Below are 25,604 nucleotides of genomic sequence, written 5' to 3' on the forward strand. Positions count from 1 at the left end.
AATGTGCACGCCAGTCTTTTCACACCTGGACTTGAAATCTCATCCATGTGAGCCGAGATATAAATAAAACCTCCAGCTAGTTTCGCTGGGTTGTAGATTTTTATTGCAATCACTTTGGGGAATTTGACAATCTCTGATGAAGCTATCAGAAAAAAACTTTCACTGTAGTTCCATAAAATAAATGAAAGTATAAAATGAATGGGTTAACATTGTGTTTCAGGGGTTTTTTTTATGTTCCCACCTCTAACTAAAACGTTCTGCTCAGCTGTTTTATAAAGGTATTTAAATATGAAAGTAAGTCACCAGATTTTACAGTACCCATCCCTTTGGATGTGTTAACCTTTCTGTTACTTTAACAGATCAATCACGACGAACAGAATTTGGCTTTTTAAGAGCACAGCATTGAACTGTCAACGCACTGTCACATGATTTCAAACTTTTTGTTTTCACACAAACCCTTCAGGGTCCACAAGACAAACCAAACTGGAGGAAACTCATATTTTTACTTGTTACAGCCCAAAATCAATATTTGCCGAAGTTTTGCTTAAAAATTTGTGTTTTCTCGTTTTCCAAAAATGTTGCATTTTGACTTTGGCTATTTCATCAGGCTAAAAAAGTTTTTCACTGTCATGGGGTAGTAATTAGTTTTAGCTTTGATATTGAAGTTAGTTTTTCATCAAAAAAGCTACATCTTATTGCTCATGATGGATTTGTAAAATCTTTCAACAGGGTAAAACATCCAACAGGGTGAATGCTTTTTGAAGGCTCTCTCATACAGACTACATTTTAACCTTATTTTTTATTTTTATAGTGGATCCTGCTTGTAAGTTGCATCACCAATGTTATCACTGTGCAATAGTGGTTCCGCTTGTGCATGATATAAACCATGTTAACAGATGAAAGGCGTCGTCTCTGAGGCGTACACTGCTTTGCTGTTGGATTTGTGTGCAACTGCATGATTTGAAAAAAAAAAATGTTTCAACTTTTGTCAAAACCAAGTAATGTTGGGAATTTGTGAATCGATAGTAAAGACAGATAATGTGTAAAACCTATTAAATGTTTTCTAATCACTTTGATTTAAAATCCAGTTAAAGGTTATTAGAAGAATCAGTCAGAGGTTATCACTGATCAAATCAAGAACTAAATTTATTAGTCAGGTTCTTTCTGATATTCTTTCAGTAATGGTTACTTGGTTAAAAAAGCATACTAACAAATAAAGTGAGAGAAAATGTCTACTTGTAAATAAACTTTAAAAATGTTGCTATCTAAACTAATAAAATATATAAAAATTACCAAAGGTTTGGTGGTTTCTCAGACACCTAAAGAGAGGAAGTTTATTTTTGAGTTCAGATTGTAATTTTTAATCTGAAACAAATTCTGAGAGAAAAAATGGAAAAAGTAGATTTGGAACCAGCCTTGATCCGTCAGATTTCAGCATTAGAAAAAATAAATTCTGAAAATACATTTTAAGTAATCAAATCCGTAAGGTTGATCAATCCTCTCTGAACTGGTCAAACATAGATTGGAAGATTCGGTCTCTGAAGACGCCTGCTTCCTGGTAAAGGAGTCCTCAAAAGGGACAGATCAACCAATCAGAGACATACCTGGTTAACATGACAATTACATATCATTGTACAGCCAACCAAAGGGGTTTATAGTAAAACTTCTCATTTAGATGTCAGAGAGACTTTTACCATAAAAGATATGCTGTGACCTCCTTAATAGATATTTTCTGCTGCTTTTGCACCTTCTGCCCACATGCTTTTAAATATTTTCCAAAGTGGACATTTTTGGCTACTATTTGTAGAGTATATGTCTTGATAGATAGATACTGCACATAGATGCAACCAGTTTGACACACATGGCAAAAGCTGTCTAGCTGGTGTACTGCTAAATCAAAAGGCTCTGAGATGTCTAGTGTCAGAGTCAAAGATGCAGGTTCTGCTCTAAATACCGACACTTCATTTTGCACAAACGTTTGGACTAAGGCACCTACTGATTCTCACACCTGTCGCTAGCAGCTCTGAAAGTAATTCACCTGTTGAAGTACTTCCACTGATTACCCAATGTATGCCCTTCTGCTTTGAAAGATTTTTAAAATAGTACATTAAATGTTCGTATTTTTTACTTTAAGGACAAAGTCAAATTTAAATGCTACAATCAGATTGTCTTGGCCTGAAAAATGTTTTTCTGAACTGACTCCAGCTCATGCTTCGTCTTTTTACTGGTTAAATCTCACATCGCCTCAGACAAACTCACACCTCAGTCACACGAATAGAAAGGCTAAAAATAAAAGCATCATCTTCATCTCGGCTCACAATCACGACAAGCGATGGTCTGCAGTTATCTCAGCCTTTTTAGTTTGATGGGATGAGACACCTGTCTACAGCAGTGGACTGTGTCTCTACTGGATCATTATGAAACGCTCTGCATTATTATAAGAAATAAAACATCAGTACATTATGAGAAAGATTTTGACGTTAGGTCTTGGCAGCACACCTCCTGCTGAGTTTATTACCTCCTTTTTTGCTTCTGAGAGTGTTATTATTCATCGTTGTTAGTGCTGAAAATGATATTGGAATCGGAGAGGATAAACTATACAACAGGCCAACATTCAGTGCCCTTATGCATTTGCTTCATTATGTTCAACCTCTTTTTGTTTTAATTATCTTAATTGAAATGTAGCCATGGAGAGCCTATTACATTTGGCATAATATAAAAGTTATGCACTAGAAAAGCTGTTCTTTATCTCACAGCCGGAATCGTTTAATTCAAGGCAACACATCTCAGCTTGCAGGTTCAAGGAACAATGATTAACTGCACTGTGAAACACATTCAGGTGCTGGTAATTGTTTTCCTGATGCAGTAGTTTATCATTTGTTACACAACCTTGAAGTATTCCCTGTAGTAGCAGAAAATGTTTTGAAGCTGTCAAAAGAGTTTTCTTCCTTTTTTATAATCCAAACAGATGATCATTTTACTTTCTTCTGTTAATAGCCAGAAGGATTGGAAAGCGGCGTTTAAATTGTTCCAACATTGCCCTTTGAGGTTTCTGATTCTAAACTTTCCTTCACACTCGATTAAAACGACCATAAATTATACTTGACCTCCAGGATCATTCAAATCTTGCAGGACTGTGGCTAATCGGTTGCACTTTAGTGGAATAAATTTAGCCTGAAACAAAATGTTGTACTTCTCATTGGTGCTGTCTGAAAAAATTATGCATCATTATGAAACGCTCTGCATTATTACAAGAATGTGTTGGTAAAGACGGAAGTTATGCTGCGGCTGTGAAATTATATTTATTTGCTGTTCCTGATTGTCTTCCTAATGCCTCCGAATTGCTGAATGTGATACCGGACTTTCTCTTTGGCAGCGTTTGCATTAGAACTGCACCTTGAAAACACTCACAACTTACCTACGCTGCTGACAGGCAACTAACCTATATGCACGATTTGGAGGTGTGTGCACTTCTCCCTATCTGGCAGCCCTGTTGTATGGGAAGCCGAGTGCCTATCAATCTCAATTTGCAACAACCCTGATTAAGGAGCTAGCTGTGTTTCTTGGTACGGAGATTGTGAGTTGTTTGCAGTTGCTGGATGAGATCATTTTGGTTGTAACTGGAGCAGCTGCTGGATGCAGTGAGCATTGCAGCTGTGCGTTAAATTGCGTTAAATTAACTTACTTGGAGTGCTGCCTGCCTGCCATGAGCATGATTGGGTTGTAGCTTTGGCATGACTTCAGCTTCAAATTCTCTTATGACCAAACCATGCAGGTGCAGCTGGACCAGTGCTGCTAGCATTCCCCGCCAAGCAGCATCCAGGAACTGGATGAGCTGCCACCTGGAAATGAACCATCAGTCACCAATCCCATTCCTCACCACAGACGTTTTCTTACTTGTCTAAAGCACTCAAGGAACTCTTATGCTCAGTCTCATTCATCTCCAGAGGATCTTTGCAAGACTCTGCAAAGATCACCCACATTCTGGCTGATTTGCAATGCCATGGTGCCCTAGGTCCAATGAGAAGGGGGCATAAGGCATACGTTCAGTGGGTAGGTTGTCATTTCTTATATGAATATTAAGCGGGACTTAGGAGTATTGCTCTAATGACTTTCACAAAAACTTTTTTTTTACCTCAAGCTGTAAGAAAATAGCACACTTTAGCTTTAATAACATAAAGCTACATATTTTTTAAAGTTTAATCAGTAACACTTTTATAACAAATTTATGTCAGATCACAATTTCTTGGTTAATGTCAAGTTGTCCTAACAAAGACATTTTGAATAATGTGAACTTTGTATTAAAAGTGTCATGATTTACCGAATGACAGTGTATGACAACATTCATAAATATTCATGAAGACTTACTCATGTTTATGACAGATGTTACGTCATGTTAATGACAGGGTCATGTCAGTCTTATTCACAACCCGTCAAATAAAGTTTTACCAAAATGGTTTATGACTCTTTCAACATCAATCATCCTTTGTCCAGAAATAAGTAATATTTCTTTTTCTAATTGCTAATTCTTGTTTCCACTAAATGCATACTTATTACAGTAGTTTGGGTTTGTTTTATTTATTTAGTTCTTTGTGTTGATGAAATCTTTAAATCAACCAGAAAGTAAGCTGTTAAAAACAGCAGGAACACTGCTCTTTTAACAAATTTTTTGTAACAAAATGTCATTAATTTTGGCCTCGTCAGTCTTTAAGCTCCCTATAGCACCTGTAAAACAAGAATGGGTTGGTAAAACAGATATATTTCATTTTCACAGACTCAGCATTTCAAGGTCCTTTCAGCCCAGTTTTGTCTTGAAGCCTTTTCAACTATTTTTGCACAATACGGACTATTGGTCTTTACTCTTCAGCTCAGTATAAAAAGTTTTAGCTTCTCCTCAAAGGATGCAGCACATAGCAGCAACGTGTCTGCTTAACATTCAAGTATTATATTTTTGGATCCCTGAAGATTTTAGGTCAAATACCTCTCAAAGTGATGATGCATGGGAAATCTTCTATTTTCAGCCATTTGTCCTGTGAGAGATGCATTGAAGCAAACCTGATACAAATACTGTTAAATAAATTATATTCAGGTTGTGTTTTTAACACAGTATCCTATTGAGAAAATTGTGTTTTTGTCTGTTTGCAGTTTCTGACACCAAAAGCTGAGTCTCATCACAAGCTGTGATCCAGTTAGTTGTTTCTATCAAACAACTAACTGTTTTATATTTGTCATTACTGTAAATTGTTTACCTTCATATAATGCTTTTAAACTTTAAGGTTCTCATGATTGGTTATAATGTGTTTTTTTTACATAGTCACTATCTAAAAGACTCCAAATCGATGATAAACAATTTGTACATGAAGGTGTGGCTCAGCAACTGAAGGAGTTGTCCTGCAATTGGAAGTTTGTCGGTTCGATTCTAGTTTCCTGTCAGACGTTGATGTCCCCTTGGGCAAGGCATTTAACCCCAATCCTCTGGAGTACAAACATGGGTTGGGGTGGATGAATGTGTGTGTAGTGTAAAGCGCTCCGAGTTAATTTTCAAGAAGCTCTTTGAAGCTCTTTTTAAGTCGAACAGTGTACGTTTTCACTGACATGTCAACATGCAACAGGACTTGAGTTAAACTGAGACGCTTCCAGTTTATTGGAAGGTCGCTTTAACTTGTTACTCAATTTATACAAAATCTCAGCAGCCAGTGTTTTTGGTTATTTTAGCTGTTTAAGTGAGGTAAACTGGGGTTAATGTTTGTGGATATGTAAATAAAATGCTTTCATCAGAGGCAGTAATAATACGTGGCTCTGCCTTTACTCAACAAACTGTTCATTATAATATAACCTTTAAGTGACAAGTAGCTAATGCTGCTGCTCTCTTGAATTTGACTCTTACAAATATTCTGTGTTGCACAAAGCACCTGTCAGCTATCAGTGTTTTCTTTTCCTGCAGCACACTGAATTAGGCTGAGACTAGGTTGCGTCAGGCAAGGCTGCATTAACTGAAAATTGTTCTGCATTTTGTGTACATTTGCAACCTGTACGATCTTTCACATTAGAACTGGTACATATCTTTACCGCCATTTTTCATTTGTTTAGTCTGTTTTTTTAAATGATTTTTTAATTAATATGAAGCTCCACTTGTGGCATTAACTTGCAGAATGGAGGCACAAGGCCTTATAATGCATATATTAAGACTGTGTGAACATCCTTGCCCATGCTTGGCATTGTTATAATTTAGTGAAGTGGGTGTTTCTTCAGCCTGCTGCAGATGCTGTGTGACTTCTTAAATGTGCACCCAGCTCCTGTTTATGTTTGACAGTGTGGCTGGTATCCCTACATGGCGAGTGGTGGTTTGCAGATTTTAGATTTGCTGCAGAAAAGACAGTGAGTACTTAAATGGTTTGCTGTGGTTCTTTAGCTGCGACTAGTCGTCTGATGATATTTGTTGCCTTAGTCAGAAGTGCAGTACTTGTAAACACAATGAAAGGCACTGTGCTTAGGAGGGTGTTTTGTCATTGTCTGTGTTCTAGTGCCTATTATGTGAACAAATACGCCCACGCTGAGGTCTGTCTGTTTGATTTCGACTAGTTTCCTTTTACTTAGGTCCTGAAAATCTGAAACAGTGTTTGAATTTTGTAAAGTTTCTCTTTTTCTTTTTTTTGCAGAAATTGCAACCAAAGTTGTTGAAGCAAATGTTTTTTGCTAAACTGTAAATCAGTACTCTTTAACTTAAACTCAGATAAACACCAATAATATTGTATGGATTTTGCAGTTCTTACACATGTTGTGATAAAAATTAATGAGTATCTCAGATTTACCAGTTTTACTGTACAATGGTCCCTTTAATCAAATTCAAATCAAAGGCCTTTCCAGTTGCCTAATTTGACTTAAACTGTGACTTTAAATTTGTCATTTTTAACAAGGAACTAACAACGAAGGCACCATTGAAACAGCATGTGTCACAACACAAATAAAGTCAAATCAATTCAATGGTATACGGTTCATTCAATGCACATAAAAATACTTTTTATTTTTTATTAGTCAAACAATTACTTTTAGTAAATAATTCATTTTGTTCTGTGTTGATGTTGTTATGCAGAGGTCAGTCTATGAGACCATGAAGCTCTATTGCTGCAGGACTCACACTAATTGACTGGTTCAGTGATAAATAACTTCCTTTACCAAATAGATCAAACTCAGACGTTTCACAGCGTTTAAAGAAAACACTCTTTTTCATGTTTTTCACATCAACATCTTTGCAGGACAAAGTTTTTGTTTTACTTTCTCAACATAAAAGCTTTGGTGCTTCTATGCCAGCTCTGCAACAACTTTTAGCAACCTCAAAGCATGTAGTATTGGATTTTCAACACAAGTGTGTTGAAGTTAGAAGGTGCAAACAACAACAAATAGGATGCCAAAGCACTTTACAAGACAAACAGGTTAATCCATATACAATTTTGTAGAAATATTTAATCCAGTATCCTTTATGTTGATACAATCTAATTATATAGGTAGATTTAGATCCAATTAAATAAAAACTGAATAATTACACGATACAGTTAAAAGCAATTGTCATAAAATAATCAATGGAAGCATGGCAAGTGCTTAATTTATTGAGAAGGAAATGTCTCATGACAAAGCATGTAGAGATAAACGAACATTGTTAGAAAAATTATCCTCCTGTTCATTTACTCATGAGTTTATTTTACAAGTTATGTTTTCATATTATTCTTTTCATATTATTCTTTTCATATTATTACTCTCATATTATTCTTCTTTTTATATTTACTTAACTTCTCTTTCTTTTGTAGTATATTATTAACTTTGTTTAGGATGTTTGCCTGGAAGCTGATAACGTTAAACATTCATGTGTTATTAGTTCCATATGTAACTGATTAGTTGTGGTCAGTCACATGCCCTTGTAAGGGCATGTCCATAGGAGGGTCCAGAATGTGAAGACGGTTGGTCAATTCTCTGTGTGAAGAAGCCCAACCTCCTTTTTCTATACAATAAAGAGAAATGCAAAGAAAGATTTAGCAGAATTGATTTCAGACAGTGTTTGACAGCGATTCGTCGCGTCTGTTCTCAATTCTCCTATTCTGCAGAAAAGAAAAGAAATTAAAAGAAACCTAATCTCTGTCTCTGGCTGATTCTTTGCAGGTTAGGATAAAATAAACCTATCAAACATTTTCCTTTAAACATGGAAAAACTCTCCAGCAGAACCAGGCATTGTATTAGCCACCATCTACTGCGCCCAACTTGAGGTTGAGAGTACAGAGGAACAAAAAAAAACACAGAAAAATTATGCTTGGGTATATTTCTGTTTTTGGGAAAAAATATTTCTAAAAGTCTAGAAGTTGATGTTGTTAAATTCAGTCTGTGTGAACCTGCAAATATATGAAAAACATTCTGAAAAGCTTGTTTGTAACTCACTTCACACTGTATGATGCAAGATCCAATAGATGTTGCCGGATTGTATAATTTCTTGCTTTTGCATCAGAATTGTGTCACAAGCAATCGACAGATATGACATGGAAATAAAGAAGGCAAAAAGACAAAGCTTGTATCAGAATAAGATTCTGATGCTGCTCGATATTTATCAAAGGTCGTCTTTGGTTGTTAAAATGCTAAATCGACTGTCAGTGATCGCCAAAGTCAAAAATATTCTCTCCGTTTCTTTCACAGTAAACATTTATTTAACTTTTTTTACCCCATACAGGGGGTCTTTTGTGGGCTCTAATGTCCCTTATATGAAAGTAGGCTGACAGGAAAGGGGGAAAGACATGCGGCAAATGTCGCCGGGTCCGACGGCCGCGCCGAGGACTCAAGGCCTCCAGACGTGGGTCGCGCTGTCCCCTACGCAACCACAGCAAACATTTTCAATCAATCAAGATTATTTATATGACACATTTTAGCAACAAGGCAGTTCAAAGTGCTTTAGAACATAAATATATAAAAATAATCATAAAATCAACATACAGTTGCCAATTGAGAAACCAAACATTACATTTTGTCGAGTTCCCTCATCAAAATCATCAAAACACATCAAATGTGTTGGTCAATTTTCCGTTTATTATGATTCTAAATATGGGTTTTTAGTTTGGATTTAAAGGAACTCAATGTTTCAGCTGTTTTGCAGCTTTCTGACAGTTTTTTTTTCCTTTTACAACTGAAGTTTGCACCGTGTGAATCTGATTTTTGATTGGTTGTAGCTTTCAGCTTGACTCCTTTAGTTAAATTGATTCCCTGATCTGGAATCAATCTGCTATCTGCTGCAGCTCAGATACTAACTACTGCAGGAAGCCACCTAAAAAAAGAACAGTTCGAACTTTGTACTCTCATAATAATAGGGGAAAATTAAAAAGCTATGACATAAATTATGTTTCTCTGAATCCTTTCCGTGTGAATTGTAGGTGTTTACTTCTTTGTGTACACTGCAGTAATCCAAATAACGCTGTCAGAACTAGTTTATATTGGTGTCATGCTTATGTAGGCTTGCTGAGTAAACACAAACCCTCCGCTGCCTTCATTAATTCCTTTCCTGCCTCTCAGTGGGCAGAAATATTAATAAAAGGATCTTGCCTGGCATAATGCATCATATAAAATTGTTTGCATTTATAGAATTCATAGTAATTGGAGTTAGAAGGGGGTTCTAGGCAAAAATAATTGTTTTTTGCAATCATCTCTTTTAATTTTCTAATTGCGAGAGCATAACACAGACAGGGGCATTTCCTGCAGTCGGTTGTCTCTATGGCAATGAATCTGGATGAAGGGGGAGGGGAAAAGCCCGCATCATACCTCATTATTTCTTGTATCCTCTATTCACACACACACACACACACACACACACACACACACACACACACACACACACACACACACACACACACACACATGCTGGGCTCCTCCCATAATAATTATCCAGTTGCTTCATCCTGAACTCGCTGTCTTTCTTTTCTTCCCTGTATTCATCTTCTCATACAATGGAGACGGCTCCAAGAAGCCGCTTTGTGGCCATTATTACTTCCCCTCTGTACTCATTAGTGACAACAAGTTCCCTGCCTCAAAGAAACGAACAATAGGGCTGCTTCATTACCTGCAATCATCTAACCTGCCCACGGTTCTCTGGCTACGTCACCAGGCCTCCTGAGTCTCTTAAAATACATAAAGTATTTTAATACATAAAGTATGTGGAGGTTGACTGTTTCAGAGGTTGATGTGCAGCTGTTTTTATGGAGAGAGGATTTTTAATTATTAATTAAAACTTTTCTGTTTCCGCTCAATATGAGCGAGGTTGTTGTGTTCTCATTTATTTATGGCCTGAATCACAAAGCCTGGACCACAAAGAGAGTGAAAGTGCCAATACATTTTATGTGATACAATTGGATTGTGAAAGCACACATTAATTATTCAGGGCAAATTGGTGTAATTAAACCTTGTTTGGAGATTTATGCTCGAGCTTCACGGGCTGGACTAACGTTTCAGTGAAGAAATCTAAGACCATTACCTGACTTTAAACTCAATAAGCATCATGTCTTTAGATTAAACATGTACATCAAGGTAAGTACGCTGTTATTAGAGTGTTGTTGTGTGGCAAAATGAATCAATATTTATACTTTAGCATCCTTTAGAAAGGAGGAGTTACGTAATATACTCACATCACGGATGTTTAAACTGAGATGCTTACACTGGCTTACACTGCCACTTGTTGCATTTTAAAAAAAAACATGGCACATTGTTATATTTGAAATGCATCATAAATGTTTCTAATATTTTTTCTTGCCATGACAAAAACATAAAATAATAAGTATAGTAATCTCATTGTATGAAAGGATGTGTTCTTTGTGCTGAAAATAATATTGTAAGGTATATTAGCAGTACTGAATCCATTCATGTGAACCTGCAAATTTGTTAAAAACATATTTTAATGTTTGCTAATCTCTGAAAGTTAGAAAATTTTTAGCAGTTTGCTTTATGTTATTGGTATTGTGCCAGTCCCATAGTCAGAATAGTTGACGTAATTAGTACAAATGTCATAAACACTCACATTGGAGATGAAGTAATGCTCCAAATCCATTAATAATGACTGACAGATTATGTGGTGAAGGTTTTTAATTCCTTTTTGAGCATCTGCCAAGTTGGTCATCTAAGTGGAGCCACTGTTTCATTATCAGGATCAAAAGATTTTAACTTTAAGCACTGGCAACATGCAAAGCTGGGTTACAGAACCAGGGAGTAGGGGTTCACTAATAAATCTGCCCTGATTTCCTTGATTTTTATAGACTGGGGATTTCTTGATTCTTACATGTGAAGGAAATATTATCTACCTCCGCAAAGATTTAAATATCAGACACTTTCTACTTTTGCTCTGCTGAGTGGACCGACCGACAAATCTTCCCATAAAGTCACATCTACATGTGTGCGGTTAACAATAGTCACCCCACTTTTGCCAATTTAAAGACTTTGTTTTTATATTTAGTGACTTTTCAGAGAAAGAAGAAAAATATTCCGTCCAAAATCGGAATCAACACATCAGGCTTTTTAAAGGTCGGTGATCGGCCAGAAAACTGCAATCGGTGCACCCATACCAGAGGGGTTGTCTGTCAAAAACAAAAGTACAGCCTTATCATACCTGCACAGGTAGCCTGGAAGAAGCAAGTCTACTAGCAACTGCAAATAAGCCATGTTTTATGTTTTATTCAGTAGATGAATACAAGCAGTGAGATGTCCTAATAGCAGGGAGATATTGGGCAGCTGCATTTTCCTTTACTACAGATGTGGCATCATTAACCTTCTGTGATTTTCTCTATAACAATTTCTTACAAAGCTCATGTTCAGCAAGTACCACAATTATACAGCACACTAAAACAAATACGTTGTATGGGGGTGGAGGGACAGCTTGCATATTTATGAGTTTGTCACAGTTTTTTTTCTAAATCCTTATGCACAACATATAGTAAATAAAAACCTGGTTTTTCGAGATGCATCATTGTTTATGGGGTGGATTGTTTATGCATGGAGTCCACAGGCTCGGCTGTGCATGTTTTAACTGAGATCTGATTGTTCCTCTTCCCGCAGGGTGCAGGTTGAGTTTTATGTGAATGAAAACACCTTCAAGGAGAGGCTGAAGCTTTTCTTCATCAAAAACCAAAGGTCAAGTAAGTAGCAAACAGGAAGCATCAGCCACTCTCCTCTCATCGTGTAATGAAAATGGTATGATCATTGCTGCATGATGATAATGAACAAATAACAGCATCAGAAGGAAACTGAAGTCAGTGATGCTGATCAGGTTACTGTTTCGGTTAGGGTATTGTTATTAAATTTGCTATCTTGTCTATTTGTTGTCTTGACTGTGCTTTTGTGGCCTGATATACAGATTATGGTCCATTTACTGAGAGGAATCTGAGCTGCAGTGTTTCTCTCATTAGAGCTTCAGCATCTGCTAAAACAACCACACATCAACACTTTGCTGTCTTGTCTTTGCAACTTATTCATTTGCATCTAGTTGTGAAAATGTGCACAGCAAAAAGCCTCCAGCAGGACAAACTATTAACATATCTTCTTCTCTGCTGACGTTTTCCAAACTTGCTGTTGTCTGTAAGCCACCAAAGTTTAAAAAAATAACAACACAACAGAGTCCAACAACAGATCCCTTCCAGGCCGATGACCTTTTGTTTGGTTTTAAACTGTTCAGACATTGATGCAGACTTCAACCATCAGGACAAATTTAGCAGCTGTTGCTGAGGTTGATTGAAATGTTTATTGCAGCTAGCACCACCCCATGGATAACATGTACATCTGCACCAGGTTGCAGCTTTACGCAGACCAGGCTATGCTGGTTTTGTGTTTACTTTTTGGAGGACTGTATGTTAGGGCTCATTCAGACAGATAATCTTGACTCCATAGAAGGCATTGTGCATTTAGATAATAACTCTGTAAATTTCAGACCCATCTTTCTTACCCTATATGCCTGCATTGTGCCCTTTGCCCCGAAAATGTTTGTGTTTTTGTTGGAGGATTTTAATGTGTGTCATGGAAAATAATTTAAGAGTGCCAGGGTGTTATTTGTTTCTTTAGAGTTATAGGCAAAGAAATAAAAACAAAATTTCCTCAAAGCAAGTTGTTTATTTTGTTTTTTATTTTTTGCATAAACCTTTCTCAGCCATATTTATAAGAATACATGGTAAGTAGAATAAAAATAAAATTAGTGTAGCAGCATAATCTCACAATGGAGAATGTTGGAACCCTTTCTGCCAAAACGTTTCCTAATGAGACAGGATTTTTCCTCTCACATTTGACAAAATTTAAAGCATCTTCTTTGCACAATCTTTCTGGATCACCAGGAATCCTCTTTTCCTTCTAATACTTTCCTCTAAGATTACCACAAAGTCTGCTGAAGGTATATGCAAGCCAGTGTATCATCAGTCAGGACAAGATGTTTGTTTTTGCTGCTCCACAGGCCTAAGAATCCGTTTGTTCAACTTTGCATTGAAGATTCTCACCTGTGCCCTCTACATCCTGAGAGTCAGCTTGGATAATCCCACAGAAAACAACAGTATCAATGGGTGAGCTTCACTTTCAGCAGTTCCTGCTGTGCATTTTAATTGTACTCAGTTTAAGAAAGCAATACAGACCTCAATAATGCATTTTCATTTCTTTATATGAGGTTGTTACATGTTTATGATAAATCATTTGTAAACTAAAACAGCAGTTCTGCTATTTGACTTGGAGACATGATGACATTTTGTTTTGTGGGTTTAGTTCAAACCTGGTACCAGCATGCGTGCTGGATAATTCAGTCACAGATAAACAAATATAAGCATGAATGTTCGTTCCTGGCAGACAGTACAGAGTTTTTCCATTATAGTGATTCCATAAAGAATCAATTTCTGATGAGGAAAAAAAGTTTACTATAAAATAAGTGAAATATTACCACTGAGAAGCTCATTACTTCCAGTAATTTAATTCAGTAAGTGTTATATAGATTCATTAAACAGGGTGAAAAATACAATTTGGTAAATTAATTACATTGAAAATTATTTTCCAAAATATCTGACAGCCCACAGTGGAAACAAAATATTAATTCTCTAATGTGTGAAGCTCAACATTTTCTGTTGTGCCAGAATTACCTCTCAGCTGTTTTTAGCTCTTATTTTGGTTGCAATCTGTTTAACTTATAAATATTTTTATAAATCTGCATAAATATGAGTGAATTTTCTCATAAATGTGTCTGCCCTGAGTTTATTTACCTACTTTGATGCTGTTGTTGTTGTTTTTGTATGTAATTTTTGCAGCACAACATGCCGAAACAGCAGTTCACTGAATTCTACTGAGGGACCTGAAATCAAATGGTATGTTTAATGTGAATTGAGCTCTCTGTGTTCAGTTGTTTCTCAGTTGTGAAGAACTTTGAGAGAAATTTTTATTTTCCTTTTGTCTTTGTTTGTTTTTTTGTGTGTGTGTTTTTTTCAGGAACCTAATTTTCTGGGTGAACAGACTCCAGCCTGTGTGGGCAATACAGGTGATGCTGTTGGCAATTCTGGGGCATAAATCGAATTGCTCTCCATGAGCTGAACGTGTAATTCAACCCTAAAACCTGACTGTCATTTATTAGACAAACCATAGCACATCGTATTTCCTCAGTGAAAGCTAAGAATCCAGAGGAGATGAGCCAGCAGATGCCAGGTTCATTCATCTCCTTCTCCCTCTGTGCTGCAGGTGACAGTGGCCTTAATCAGTTTCTTGGAGACTATGCTTATCACATATCTCAGCTACAAGGTAAGGGACTGCTTTCCTGCACAAGTTTTTCTCAGTCCTCATTTCTGCTGTGGTGCAGCTGGGATTTTGTTTGTTGTGTTTTGTGAACCAAAAGCTTCAAATGCTCAATTCATTATATGAGGTAAAAACAGCTTTGGTGCATTTTTATTTAATTTAATGTAATTTAAGTTTTGAAAAGGCTGCAGATTTGAGACACACAACAACCCTAAACATTTAGCCAGAGCAGCAGTACATTTTTCATAGATTGAACTGTATGTAGTATCTGGTCTTGTTAAAGTACAGATGTGCAATTAAAAATCTGGGACCAGATTTCAAAAATGATGCATGCAGATTAGTGATGGGAATTTAGATTCTTTTCAGAGAGCCTCAAACAGTTTTAATTTGTTATCATCTGCAACTTCATATTTTAATCTAACTTTGCAAATAGGAATGTTTTGTATGATAAATCCTTTTGCATTCAATGTTCCCTGTATGAGAATCCTTATCTTTCCTTAATTTTATGTATTTGTTTTGTTGCTAAATCAGACATTACTTTTGTCTGATATTTTTAAACAAACTTTTAATTTTACCGCTGCAGGCAAATCTACCAAACAGACCCAAAGTAATAATTTGTTATCATATAATATCTTTAATCTTCAGCCAGATGCTGCTTCTCTTATAAGTGTCATTTATATTTATGTATTTTTATGCACTCTGACATGAGCAGAGCCAAGGAAAGAGTGAGAGCTGAGCAGCAAAATGAAAAAAATGTCCCTCTTTCTTTCTCTCTTTCTTTTTGTCTCCATCTCTCGTGTGGTGTGCTCTCTTCTGTAGATGCTAGATAGATTCTGTAGGTGCTTCTCCTTCTGCAAAGCATTGACTGTTGGAGACTGAATACAAATTCACACGACACTCAGATTTTTTTATTTAAGAAATGTTGATAACTATGCACTGTTTTCTTTGCAGCTGAACATTATGCAGTAATCCATATTGGCTTAACTAGTAAATCTTTATGATGTCAACAGAAGTTTTTGGTTTAAGGCATAAGTACTGTGGAGACGTTCTGTACATCATAGTCCATTTACATCCAGAACTTTAACAGCTTCACTCCTAGGATGGTAAACATGTTGTACAGCTGGTTTAAACTGCAGTCATCCGGTGAAACGTGTGCTCAATTCTTAGTTAATCCTTTTATTTTCAACCGTGTCATATTCTTTTTGCCCCATGTGAGTAGTTTGGGAATTAGGAAGCATTTATGAAACAACGTCAAAATGTCGTGCTGTTCTTAGCTGGCGTTAAATTGAAGCCTTAGATATTTTTGTAGACATTTTATTTGCTCCTTCACTGCTGCATGTGATCAACATGCTGACCTGTTAATTTGTTGTTTCGTCGTTTTCAGATGTAACGTTGAATCTTACTGATTATCTGTTGTTATATTAGCAGTGTCTGTACGTAGGCTGCTTTTATATGTTTGTGAATTTACTTTTTCCGAGTGATATTAGCTACACATAACTTGGCATTAAAATACTAAAATTAGATGTTTAAACAGCAGAAAAAGCAACTTAAAGATAATGTAGATGGATCCTCTGTTGTTGTTTTTCTTGTTGAACACATACAGTAAAAGCTCATCTTTTTTATTCATTATTTTTCTCCTGAAAACAATCCACTCTCTAAACAAAATATTCAATCGATTCCCATATATTTCCATCCTAGGGGAACATTTGGGAGCAGATCTTCCAGATATCCTTCATATTGGAGATGATTAATACGGTACCATTTATTATCACAGTGAGTAATTCATCTACATTTACTAAATTTAATTTACCCTGCAAAACATTGTGTGTCTTGAAATATCCAAACTGAGAGGTATTCTAATGTTAGCAGCATGATATTAGAAATTTTACTGCTCATCGTTTTAATGCTTTATTTGCAAAAAAAAAAAAGAGAATCAGAAATTATTTTAAAAGTAATTGTCCAGTACATGCTTTTACTACTTCTCTACAATCTGTACAGAGAACATAATTTAAGTTTTAAGCTTTTTCTTGTCTACTTTTTACTTATTTAAGATCTTCTGGGCTCCATTGAGAAACATATTCGTCCCTGTGTTTCTTAACTGCTGGCTTGCCAAAGGTGCTCTGGAGAACATGATCGTAAGTCCTTTTTCCATTACAAGATTCTGTAGCTATCAGCTGTAAACGCTACTTTTTATAACTGTGAAAGGTATTAGCTTAAAGGTGAACAAAAAAAAAATATTTGCAGGCGACCTGAATAATAAAAATAAATAAATAGTTCCAGTTTTGTTCCCCCATTTTAACTCTTGACATTAAACTTTTAGGACATTCTGGCGTTGAAGCTAGTTAGTAATAAATGGAGCTATTTACTTTTACTTTTACTTTTTACACACTTTTTAGGGGCATTTTCAATATTAAGAATATTTTCACTGGTCTTGTGTCCCTTGTGAAAAACACAAGGTTTCAAAACCTTGTGTTGCAATAGTTGTATGTTAACCAAAAATAACAGTACAATTGAAAGGTACCTCCTCTTTGTGAATTGACTTACTGAAATAAATTAATCTTCCCAATAATATTCTAATTTACTAAGATGCATCTGCGAGGGATATTAGCCAAAAACCCCACAATAGGGCCAGATTTTTTAGTTTGCGGCCCATAAAGTTTTGGACGTTCCTGTGTGTATTTTTGCAAATCCCCGTTGTGTCCTGTTCCTTCGAAAGACGTTTTATTTTTCAGTATTTTCGCAAAGATTCCTCCAGGTGAAAATGGCTGATCCCAGTTCTGGTCAAGGTTAACGAGAGGTTTTGTTTTTCACAAATATAATGTATTCAAAGATTCAGCTTTTCATGGATTCTTTATGCCTCTTTAAATATTATCTTGTTCATTGACTTAAAATGTGTTGCTCACCTAAAATACTTCAGTTGCAGAATCTTAAGTTCATACAGTTTGTACTTTTGCAGGTTTTGATGGATCATTACCCTCCTAGCAGCTTTTTTAAAGCTGATTAATGTTGTTAGATGTGGAAGCTGTTGATTTTACCAGTGAACAGAATTTAATCGGATGAGCTTGTTCCTTCCTTTCGGGTTAGTTGTCGTCTCTCGTGTTGTAAATACATCTAATCTGTCCACAAGGCAGTGCATCTTTTTGAAGGCAGTAATACTGATGGCATCCATGTAACACTGTTAACAGAAACTCTGGGTTCTTTGATATATTAGTGTGCTGTTTAATTAGTTGGCCTTTAAAGCTAAAACCGGTGACTTATTCAGCTTCAGTCGGCTGATTCGCTTGAAGAAAAAATGCATTCACAACCAGTTAGAAGTTGGTTTCTGCAGCAGAGAAGTCATTTGTTTTGCCTTGTAGTGTTATGTATACATTCCAATAAATGTATGCAAGAAGAAAGGAACAAATGCAAAGAATTGTATCTGCCTGGATACTTTTAAAGGAGTCAGATCATATGTAACTGGTGTGATCTGTGCTATCACTGAGATTCAGACGAGGTCATGACAGGATGAGCGCTTCATGCCAAGGCTGCAGTCAGCAGATGGTAAAATCTGGGGTCAGTGGGGAGGAGGTGGCAGGATGGACATGCTAACAAGGTGCAACTGAGAACCACTCATTAGCTGCTTCATATGAAGATGGACAGTATGCTAATGTAGACACACTAGTGTAGTTTGCATATAATAAAAAGTATGTTAAATTTGCGCGGATTTGTGCACATAAAGAACTGTAATATAGAAAAATGTTGTCGATTTGTGGGTACAGTTTAGTTTAGTGTTGTGCTTTTTTAGAAAATGACCCAGTTACCGTTTATTCTAGACTACAATATGTGACAGTGTAAATATAAACCAAAGAGTTTCCTGTAAGGTTTGCATCAAATTCGGTCCTTTCGCTGCACACGTTGTAGTTTGTAAGGCATTAGAGAAACCGCATTTCATTTCTCAGCTGATGACATACAGAGTATTCACAGGAGAAAATATGGAGACAATAATCTTTTCTTCTGCCCCCAGAATGACTTCCATCGTGCCATCCAGAGGACGCACTCCGCAATGTTCAACCAGGTGTTCATCCTCATCTGCACCTTACTGTGTCTGGTGTTCACAGGGTGAGGGAACATCTGCTCTGTAAACATCTGCTGGCATGCTGTCACATTTCCAGTGAGGCCAGATGTGCGTAGGTTTTTCTGCAAGATATAAATCTACTGAAATACACCGCAGTAAAATATAAGCTGCTGTATATGTACTTAAAATTATTAACCTGGTAACTTCTACTGTAGTCAACCAAGTAAAAAACTGATTGATTAAGGCCTAAGTATAAAGGTAAGATATTTAGTTAATAAAGATAATTACTTTAATTCTCTGTGTTTATTAGACATTCAGCATTGAGAATTTTTCTGTACCAATATGTAAAGCTTTGACCTGCCAATTTTAATTGTTGATCATCCCTTTTTAAGATTTTTCCCCATAATAAATACAATGTTCTTTGAAAATTTACAAATAAAACAAACAGTTTTGGTTATAAACCAAACTTAGCTAAAATTTAATTCAGTTCAATTCCGTTCACAACAATAAAATACACCTTGTAAAAAGGAGCAATAGCTACCTAAAATTAATAACCAAATAACTTCTGCTGTAGTCAACCAAGTTAGAAACAGTCTGATTTATGGAGGCATAATATGTAGATTTTTATGTAGTTTTTAGATTATAAATTAAGCCTACCTAAAATTGAATTCAGTTTATTTGTAACGGCAGACCACAATACTAATATTTTCATACTTTTTGCAAAGTATTAAAATATTAATTGTTTTAATTGTATTAATTAATTAATTGTATTAATTGTTTTTATCTTGTAACCAGGTTGCTATGTATTGCAAATTTTTTGCTCAGGTCCCTCTTGAAAATGAGATCTAGATCTCAACTTACCTAGATCTTACCTGATTAAATAAAAGAATATAAAGTACCTTACTTTGCAGAAAGAAGGGGAAGAAGGAAAATTTTGTGCAGTCATTGTGGAGATTGCATTGAGTTATCAACTTGCAGCATTCACTCTTCCTGCACAAGCAAGTAGCGACATCTTATGTCAGTTATTTTCCTGACTTTAATCATCCTGCCTTGTATCTGTTCTGCAGTATCTACAGCTAACCCAGTAAAACACATGAACATTCAATTGTTCATCTGTTCTTCTCTTTGTGTGTTATCGATTTGGACTTTTATAGCACCAATTTATTTTAATCCAAGCGGGCTCCTCCTTGGCCATCGCTCTCTGGCGGTGTTTGTGAGCCGTGACGACCGCCCATCTACTCAGGCAGCTTCATTTCCCGTGTCTCGGGGTTTGATTAAATCTTCAATTTATCTTAGAAAGAAAATAACCAAATTAATTAGCACAGCCTCTGAAGGAGATTACCAAAAGAATAATCAATGTTGTCACTTCAAAATGAGACACCGAACAGGAGCTGCTCTGACTTTGGTTCCCTTTGGTCTTGATCAAATAGAAAACTAAATTGTGATCCTGAAGCAACTTGTCTTTGTGAGACATGCATCACATGTAGACATGAGCTTAAATTTCAGTAGAAATAGAACAGTTTCTCTCTATCATGGTATTTATATTTTTAAAGGTGACCTATTGTACAAAGTTGACTTTTTGCAAGGTTTTATACTTCCATTTAAGTCTCAACTGCCTCTAAAATAAAGCTCAAATGCTTTAAAAAAGACACCCAGCCATTTTTTGTCAATAAATTAATGCTTTTTGGTGTCTGGAAAGTGAGCTGTTTGAAAAACCTTCTGAATGTAACATCACAAATCATTAAATGTGCTGAGATCCAGCACATTTGGTCAGCTGGTTTTACAGCTGCATGTGCTGTACAATGGCTGCTGGAAAAGACACGTGTTTTGCTATTGACTTACCAACCAAAAAACACTTGGTTGATTATTGCTGATTGTGCAGGAGGTTCTACTTCTGCTTTTCAAAGGCACATGATTGTATAACTGCCCATCTGTTTGCAACCGAGTTTAAGCGTTGAGTTGGGGGCGTAGCCAACAGCAGTTTATTTGGATTTAAAGTGACAAGAGGCACTAAAACAGCTTACAATAAGCAGAACTGAACAAACTAAAATTTTATTATCTAAGAATGATTTTGTATAAAAAAATTCTTCATATAATAAAAAAAAATTTTTATAGTCGATAGACCAATTCTAACCTATTCAAGGAAGCATAATAAAGATCATCTTTAAAATAAAAATATATAACATGCTTTTATTTGAAATTGAATAACCACATTTTTTCCACTGACTATAAAGTAACGTTTATTATTCATTAAAATGATGTTATGTAAACATTTTTATTTGTTGTGTTTCCTTTGGCAACAAGAAATATTTCCAGTCAAATTTGTTATTCTTTTAGCCAAGGGTTCAAACATGATTCAGCTAGCTAACTGGTAGCCCGGAGAAACAGGTGGGGGAAGGGCAGCGCAACAACCAGAGAAACCTCTGGTTGTCTTAAAACTGCAACTTTTTTAAAACCTTGGTATACCATAAATAGCCAAGCCTTATCGTGTTTTCATTTCAGTCATCCTTTCCTGAAGGACATTGGTTTCATGTAAATAATTCATCCTATCTTTCCGCAGAGCCTGTGGGATTCAGCATCTTGAGAGAGCCGGGAAAAACCTGTCCTTGTTTGACTCCTTTTATTTCTGCATCGTCACCTTCTCCACTGTGGGTTACGGCGACGTTACTCCACAGATCTGGCCCTCACAGCTGCTGGTGGTTATTCTCATCTGTGTTGCTCTGGTAGTCCTTCCGCTGCAGGTATGCACCACGTGATTAATGAAACAAACTTCATATGAACCGTCGCGTAGAATTGTAAATTCTTTGACTTTCTGCAAGCAGAGATGTGCTTTTTATGAGTCTGTTATCAAATTTTAATGTGAAGTTGTTTGCAGCTGATGTGGCCGGACAACAAATCAAAAACTAATGAGGATCTTACATTTTCAGACTTTAGGCTACAGGAGGAGTTTTTGCATCTCAGTCAAAATGTCGGCCTAATTAGATGCTCGCTGCATTATCCGGCAATTCTGTCAACTCTGGAAAACTCGACTGCGTCACATTTTCTAATGAGATGTTTATGTAAAACTAATCGTGGGAGTTTAAGTCTTTTAAGTGTCCTGCCTAAAAACGAAATCGGTCCCCTTTATGGGTTTTTTAACCATTGTTTCTGTTTCACTGTTTCAGTTTGAGGAGCTAGCGTACTTGTGGATGGAGAGCCAGAAGCTTGGAGGGAACTACAGCCGTCACCGGGCGCAGACGGAGAAACATGTTGTGTTGTGTGTCAGCTCGCTCAAGATCGACCTGCTGATGGATTTTCTCAATGAGTTTTACGCTCATCCTAGGCTCCAGGTACAGAAGCCAGTGTTTTTAGAGTGCTTTTCTTTTCTGTGTGACACCTAAAGGCATTGCAATGTAAAACAGGGAAAACCAGAGTTTGAACCAACTAGCCCACCAGCATATTCTTAATTGTCTACAAATATTTCCTACTGAATTCACACCACACCTTTAGCATTGGCAGTTACAAGTTTCCAATTTGTCTGTTTGCTATTGTAAGCTTTTGCACAATGGGATCATTTACATTTTTGTTGCTTTGGTCTGTGGATGCAAATGTTGAGAAAATCCTGCTGGAGCATCCAAACTTAATTACATGATACTCTTTCTGTTAGCAGGAGGAAAAAATGTAATCAAAACAGTGCCTCAACAAAGTAGCAGTTTAGTCGTGTTTACACTAAACTAAGACACGTTATAACATTTCCCTAGAACAGGTTTGTTAATTTTAAATTGGTTGTGGAAACTCTTCGTCACATTTTAGCCTTGTATATGAAACTGTTGCTGCACAAGTTACTCAACAGGCCGTTGCTAGGTGACCAAAAAGTGAGGGAGTTAGTTGATGCCACCAAATTTGCTTAGCTAGCTGTCAGAGAGCTAAAGTCTTTCCTCTCCCAAATTGCTGTTTGGATCTCGATCGGGGTTCAGTGAAGTTCTTGAATATTCTAACAGATGTATTGAATCATATATTTTTCACCATATATATTTATATTGACTTATTGCCCAGTCCTAGTCTCACATAAAGTTTGATGATTTTAAAGGAAGTGATGGAATCCCTAAAAAGAAAAAATCAGTCTGTTTTGCTTCACAGGACTACTATGTGGTGATCCTGTGCCCGACAGAAATAGACATTCAGGTTCGCCGCATCCTGCAGATTCCTCTGTGGTCCCAAAGGGTCATCTACCTGCAAGGGTCGGCCCTCAAAGATCAGGACCTGATGAGGGCCAAGTGAGTTTTGGCCTGTACACGTCTACAGTATAATCTAAACATTTAAAAAGTCTCAACTGGTTGTAAAATCAAAGTGGACAAGTTGCAGCACAAAGCCAGTAGGCAGCAGTTACACGGTGCATTAGCTACAAGTCCTCTTGGCTGCCCTCTGCTTGCACATCAATGTAATAGGATTTTACCCTACATTTATCATCTGCACTGAACAAAGGCTACAGACATTAAAAACATAAGTTTCCCAGATTTTTTATCACCTACAATGTTTTTCTGTATCAGTAAATCCTTTGCTGTATAATTTTATAGCCAGATACTGTTGAATATCGTTTTACGACCGAGTCATAATTTATTGGTGTTAAAGTGCTTCACAGATCAGAGTGTGGTTCTGTTGGTAGAGGCTACACCCCATAATGTTGGTATCTTTGGTTTGATTAACAGTTTTGGATGATTTGCTGCATTTCTTCCCTTTGTGTCCTCCCCCTTTTTTATTTTAAATTAAGCAACAAAATATTGTTGAAGATTCAAATCAACAATTTCAAAATGTTTCAAACATTTCAAAAGGACGTCACGAAATGCCTTAAAATACACAAACAAAATTAAAACACGAATGTTCTGCAAAAAGATAAAAACAATAATATTAACTTCAAATTATTCCATCAATTCTATATCATTTAATATCATCTTGCAGATTATTTTATTTTATTTCTTTAGCTTTTGTGTGGGGACATTTGAACATTTTCAAACTGAGCATGAAGTTATCTAATTATTAAATTGTGTGATCAGCTGAATCCCTGCCTGGTTGTCTTTGATTCATTTAGGATGGACGATGCTGAGGCGTGCTTCATCCTGAGCAGCAGGAATGAGGTCGACCGAACTGCTGCTGTAAGTAAAGTAACGAGGCTGCTAATATAAGATCTCTGATGTATGGTCAGCTTACAGGATCCTGAATTAATAGAGAGAAAGTTGAGACTGTAAAATTCTTGAAAATTGTTGTGTTGGTAAAGAAAACCGATATTTCTCCTGCTGCAGGATCACCAAACTATTTTGAGGGCTTGGGCTGCGAAGGACTTCGCTCCAAACTGTCCTCTCTACGTCCAAATTCTCAAACCGGAAAATAAGTTTCACGTAAAATTTGCAGGTAAATTGAAAACATATACATATCTTCATGAATACAAAATGTATATACACTTTTCAGATCTAGAAATGATTGTAAATGATATCTTTTCAACAGATCATGTTGTATGTGAAGAGGAGTTCAAGTACGCCATGTTGGCTCTCAACTGCGTGTGTCCAGCCACGTCCACCTTAGTGACTCTGTTGGTTCACACCTCCAGAGGACAGTGAGTAAACACTACTGTTATTGTGAAACTTTAAACAATCTTCACCTTTTTTTGTAGAGTTACTTTATAATTATTCAACTTCAATTCAAAAATGTAACAACAAGTTCAAAACATTGGCACCTAGCTAATAAAATCTACTTTTACATCACATAAATGACTCATTTAAATGTCTATTTGTAATCTATAGGGTTAAACAAAGAAAACAAACATGTAGCATCTTGATTTACTGATCTGTAGAGGAGCTATCCTGTAGATGGTTTCTCTGAGACAAAGCCAAGCAAATGTTTGTTTACTGAACATGACTAACTCCTCAAAGGAGAGCATTTCTTACAGAATTATTCAGTGTTTTACTTTGAATATTGATGTTTGTATTTATGATTCTATCATGTTTAAGTAGGCAAAGAAAGTCACTGCAATGCAACTAAAATGTCATTTTGTTTAAACACTCAGAGATTTGGTTTTGCCATTTTTGTTGGATCTCAGCTTAGATTGAGAAAGATGAAGGAGGTGCTGCAGCAGCAGTGAACCAGATGAGAAAATAACATTTCCGTGTTATTTCTGTTCTAGATCTCTAAGATAAATTAGTTTGGCTCACAGATGTGGTATCAATACTTAAATCTCCTGTGTGGCAGGAAGAACTGTCAGTGATACCAGACTTAAAAGCAGAAAAACTGAAATTTTTCTAAACCAAATTTGAATTATTCTCTAATCCTGAAGAAAAAAAGCTTTGGCCGACATAGAAATAGTCTTTTGATGCATGAGGAGAAATACACCCTAACTTTTGCTTCCATGGAGTTCACCCCCATTTTCTGCATAGAGGGTCTTTGCCTCAAAAGTGCTTTTCTGTGTTGGAGATAAGCAGGCATCATTACTGCTGAAAGGGTGTCGGTTCCTGGAAACCAATCTGTTCTGTGATCAATGTGAGGGATTTCCAGGTTCTGCTTCTAAACGATAAATGTCCTCTTCCATAGATGCAGTTGTTTTCTGTCATGCTGTTGCATTTTATTTGCAACAATATAATTATCAATTTGGTAGCTGTATTTATTTAAGCAACCACTTGCTGCCAGTTTTTAAGGCGGTTCTTGTAATAATTTAGTGTTTGGCCTGAGTGTTATGTTTCTCCCAAGGTTTCACAGCTGGGATTACTACCGAGTCCAAACAATCAATAGCAATCAAAGGCCGAGCTTGAAAAAC

At 36.4% G+C, this 25,604-nt stretch overlaps 1 protein-coding gene across 21 annotated transcripts in view; it reads left to right on the forward strand.

Moving 5' to 3' along the window:
• kcnt1b (potassium sodium-activated channel subfamily T member 1b) overlaps window positions 1-25,604 on the forward strand; it is an 84,053-nt gene that overhangs the window by 34,107 nt on the left and 24,342 nt on the right. For all 21 annotated transcript variants that reach the window (XM_028033691.1, XM_028033672.1, XM_028033681.1 and 18 more), the window contains 14 exons: window positions 12,073-12,152; window positions 13,454-13,559; window positions 14,289-14,345; window positions 14,467-14,515; window positions 14,713-14,772; window positions 16,465-16,539; window positions 16,818-16,901; window positions 18,770-18,864; window positions 21,381-21,561; window positions 21,985-22,149; window positions 22,940-23,076; window positions 23,889-23,952; window positions 24,100-24,208; window positions 24,302-24,410. In XM_028033691.1, the coding sequence (XP_027889492.1) occupies window positions 12,073-12,152; window positions 13,454-13,559; window positions 14,289-14,345; window positions 14,467-14,515; window positions 14,713-14,772; window positions 16,465-16,539; window positions 16,818-16,901; window positions 18,770-18,864; window positions 21,381-21,561; window positions 21,985-22,149; window positions 22,940-23,076; window positions 23,889-23,952; window positions 24,100-24,208; window positions 24,302-24,410 (1,371 nt within the window). The remainder of the gene's footprint in view (window positions 1-12,072; window positions 12,153-13,453; window positions 13,560-14,288; window positions 14,346-14,466; window positions 14,516-14,712; window positions 14,773-16,464; window positions 16,540-16,817; window positions 16,902-18,769; window positions 18,865-21,380; window positions 21,562-21,984; window positions 22,150-22,939; window positions 23,077-23,888; window positions 23,953-24,099; window positions 24,209-24,301; window positions 24,411-25,604) is intronic.

Source organism: Xiphophorus couchianus, chromosome 12, assembly GCF_001444195.1.
Source record: "Xiphophorus couchianus chromosome 12, X_couchianus-1.0, whole genome shotgun sequence".
Lineage (NCBI taxonomy): Eukaryota > Metazoa > Chordata > Actinopteri > Cyprinodontiformes > Poeciliidae > Xiphophorus > Xiphophorus couchianus.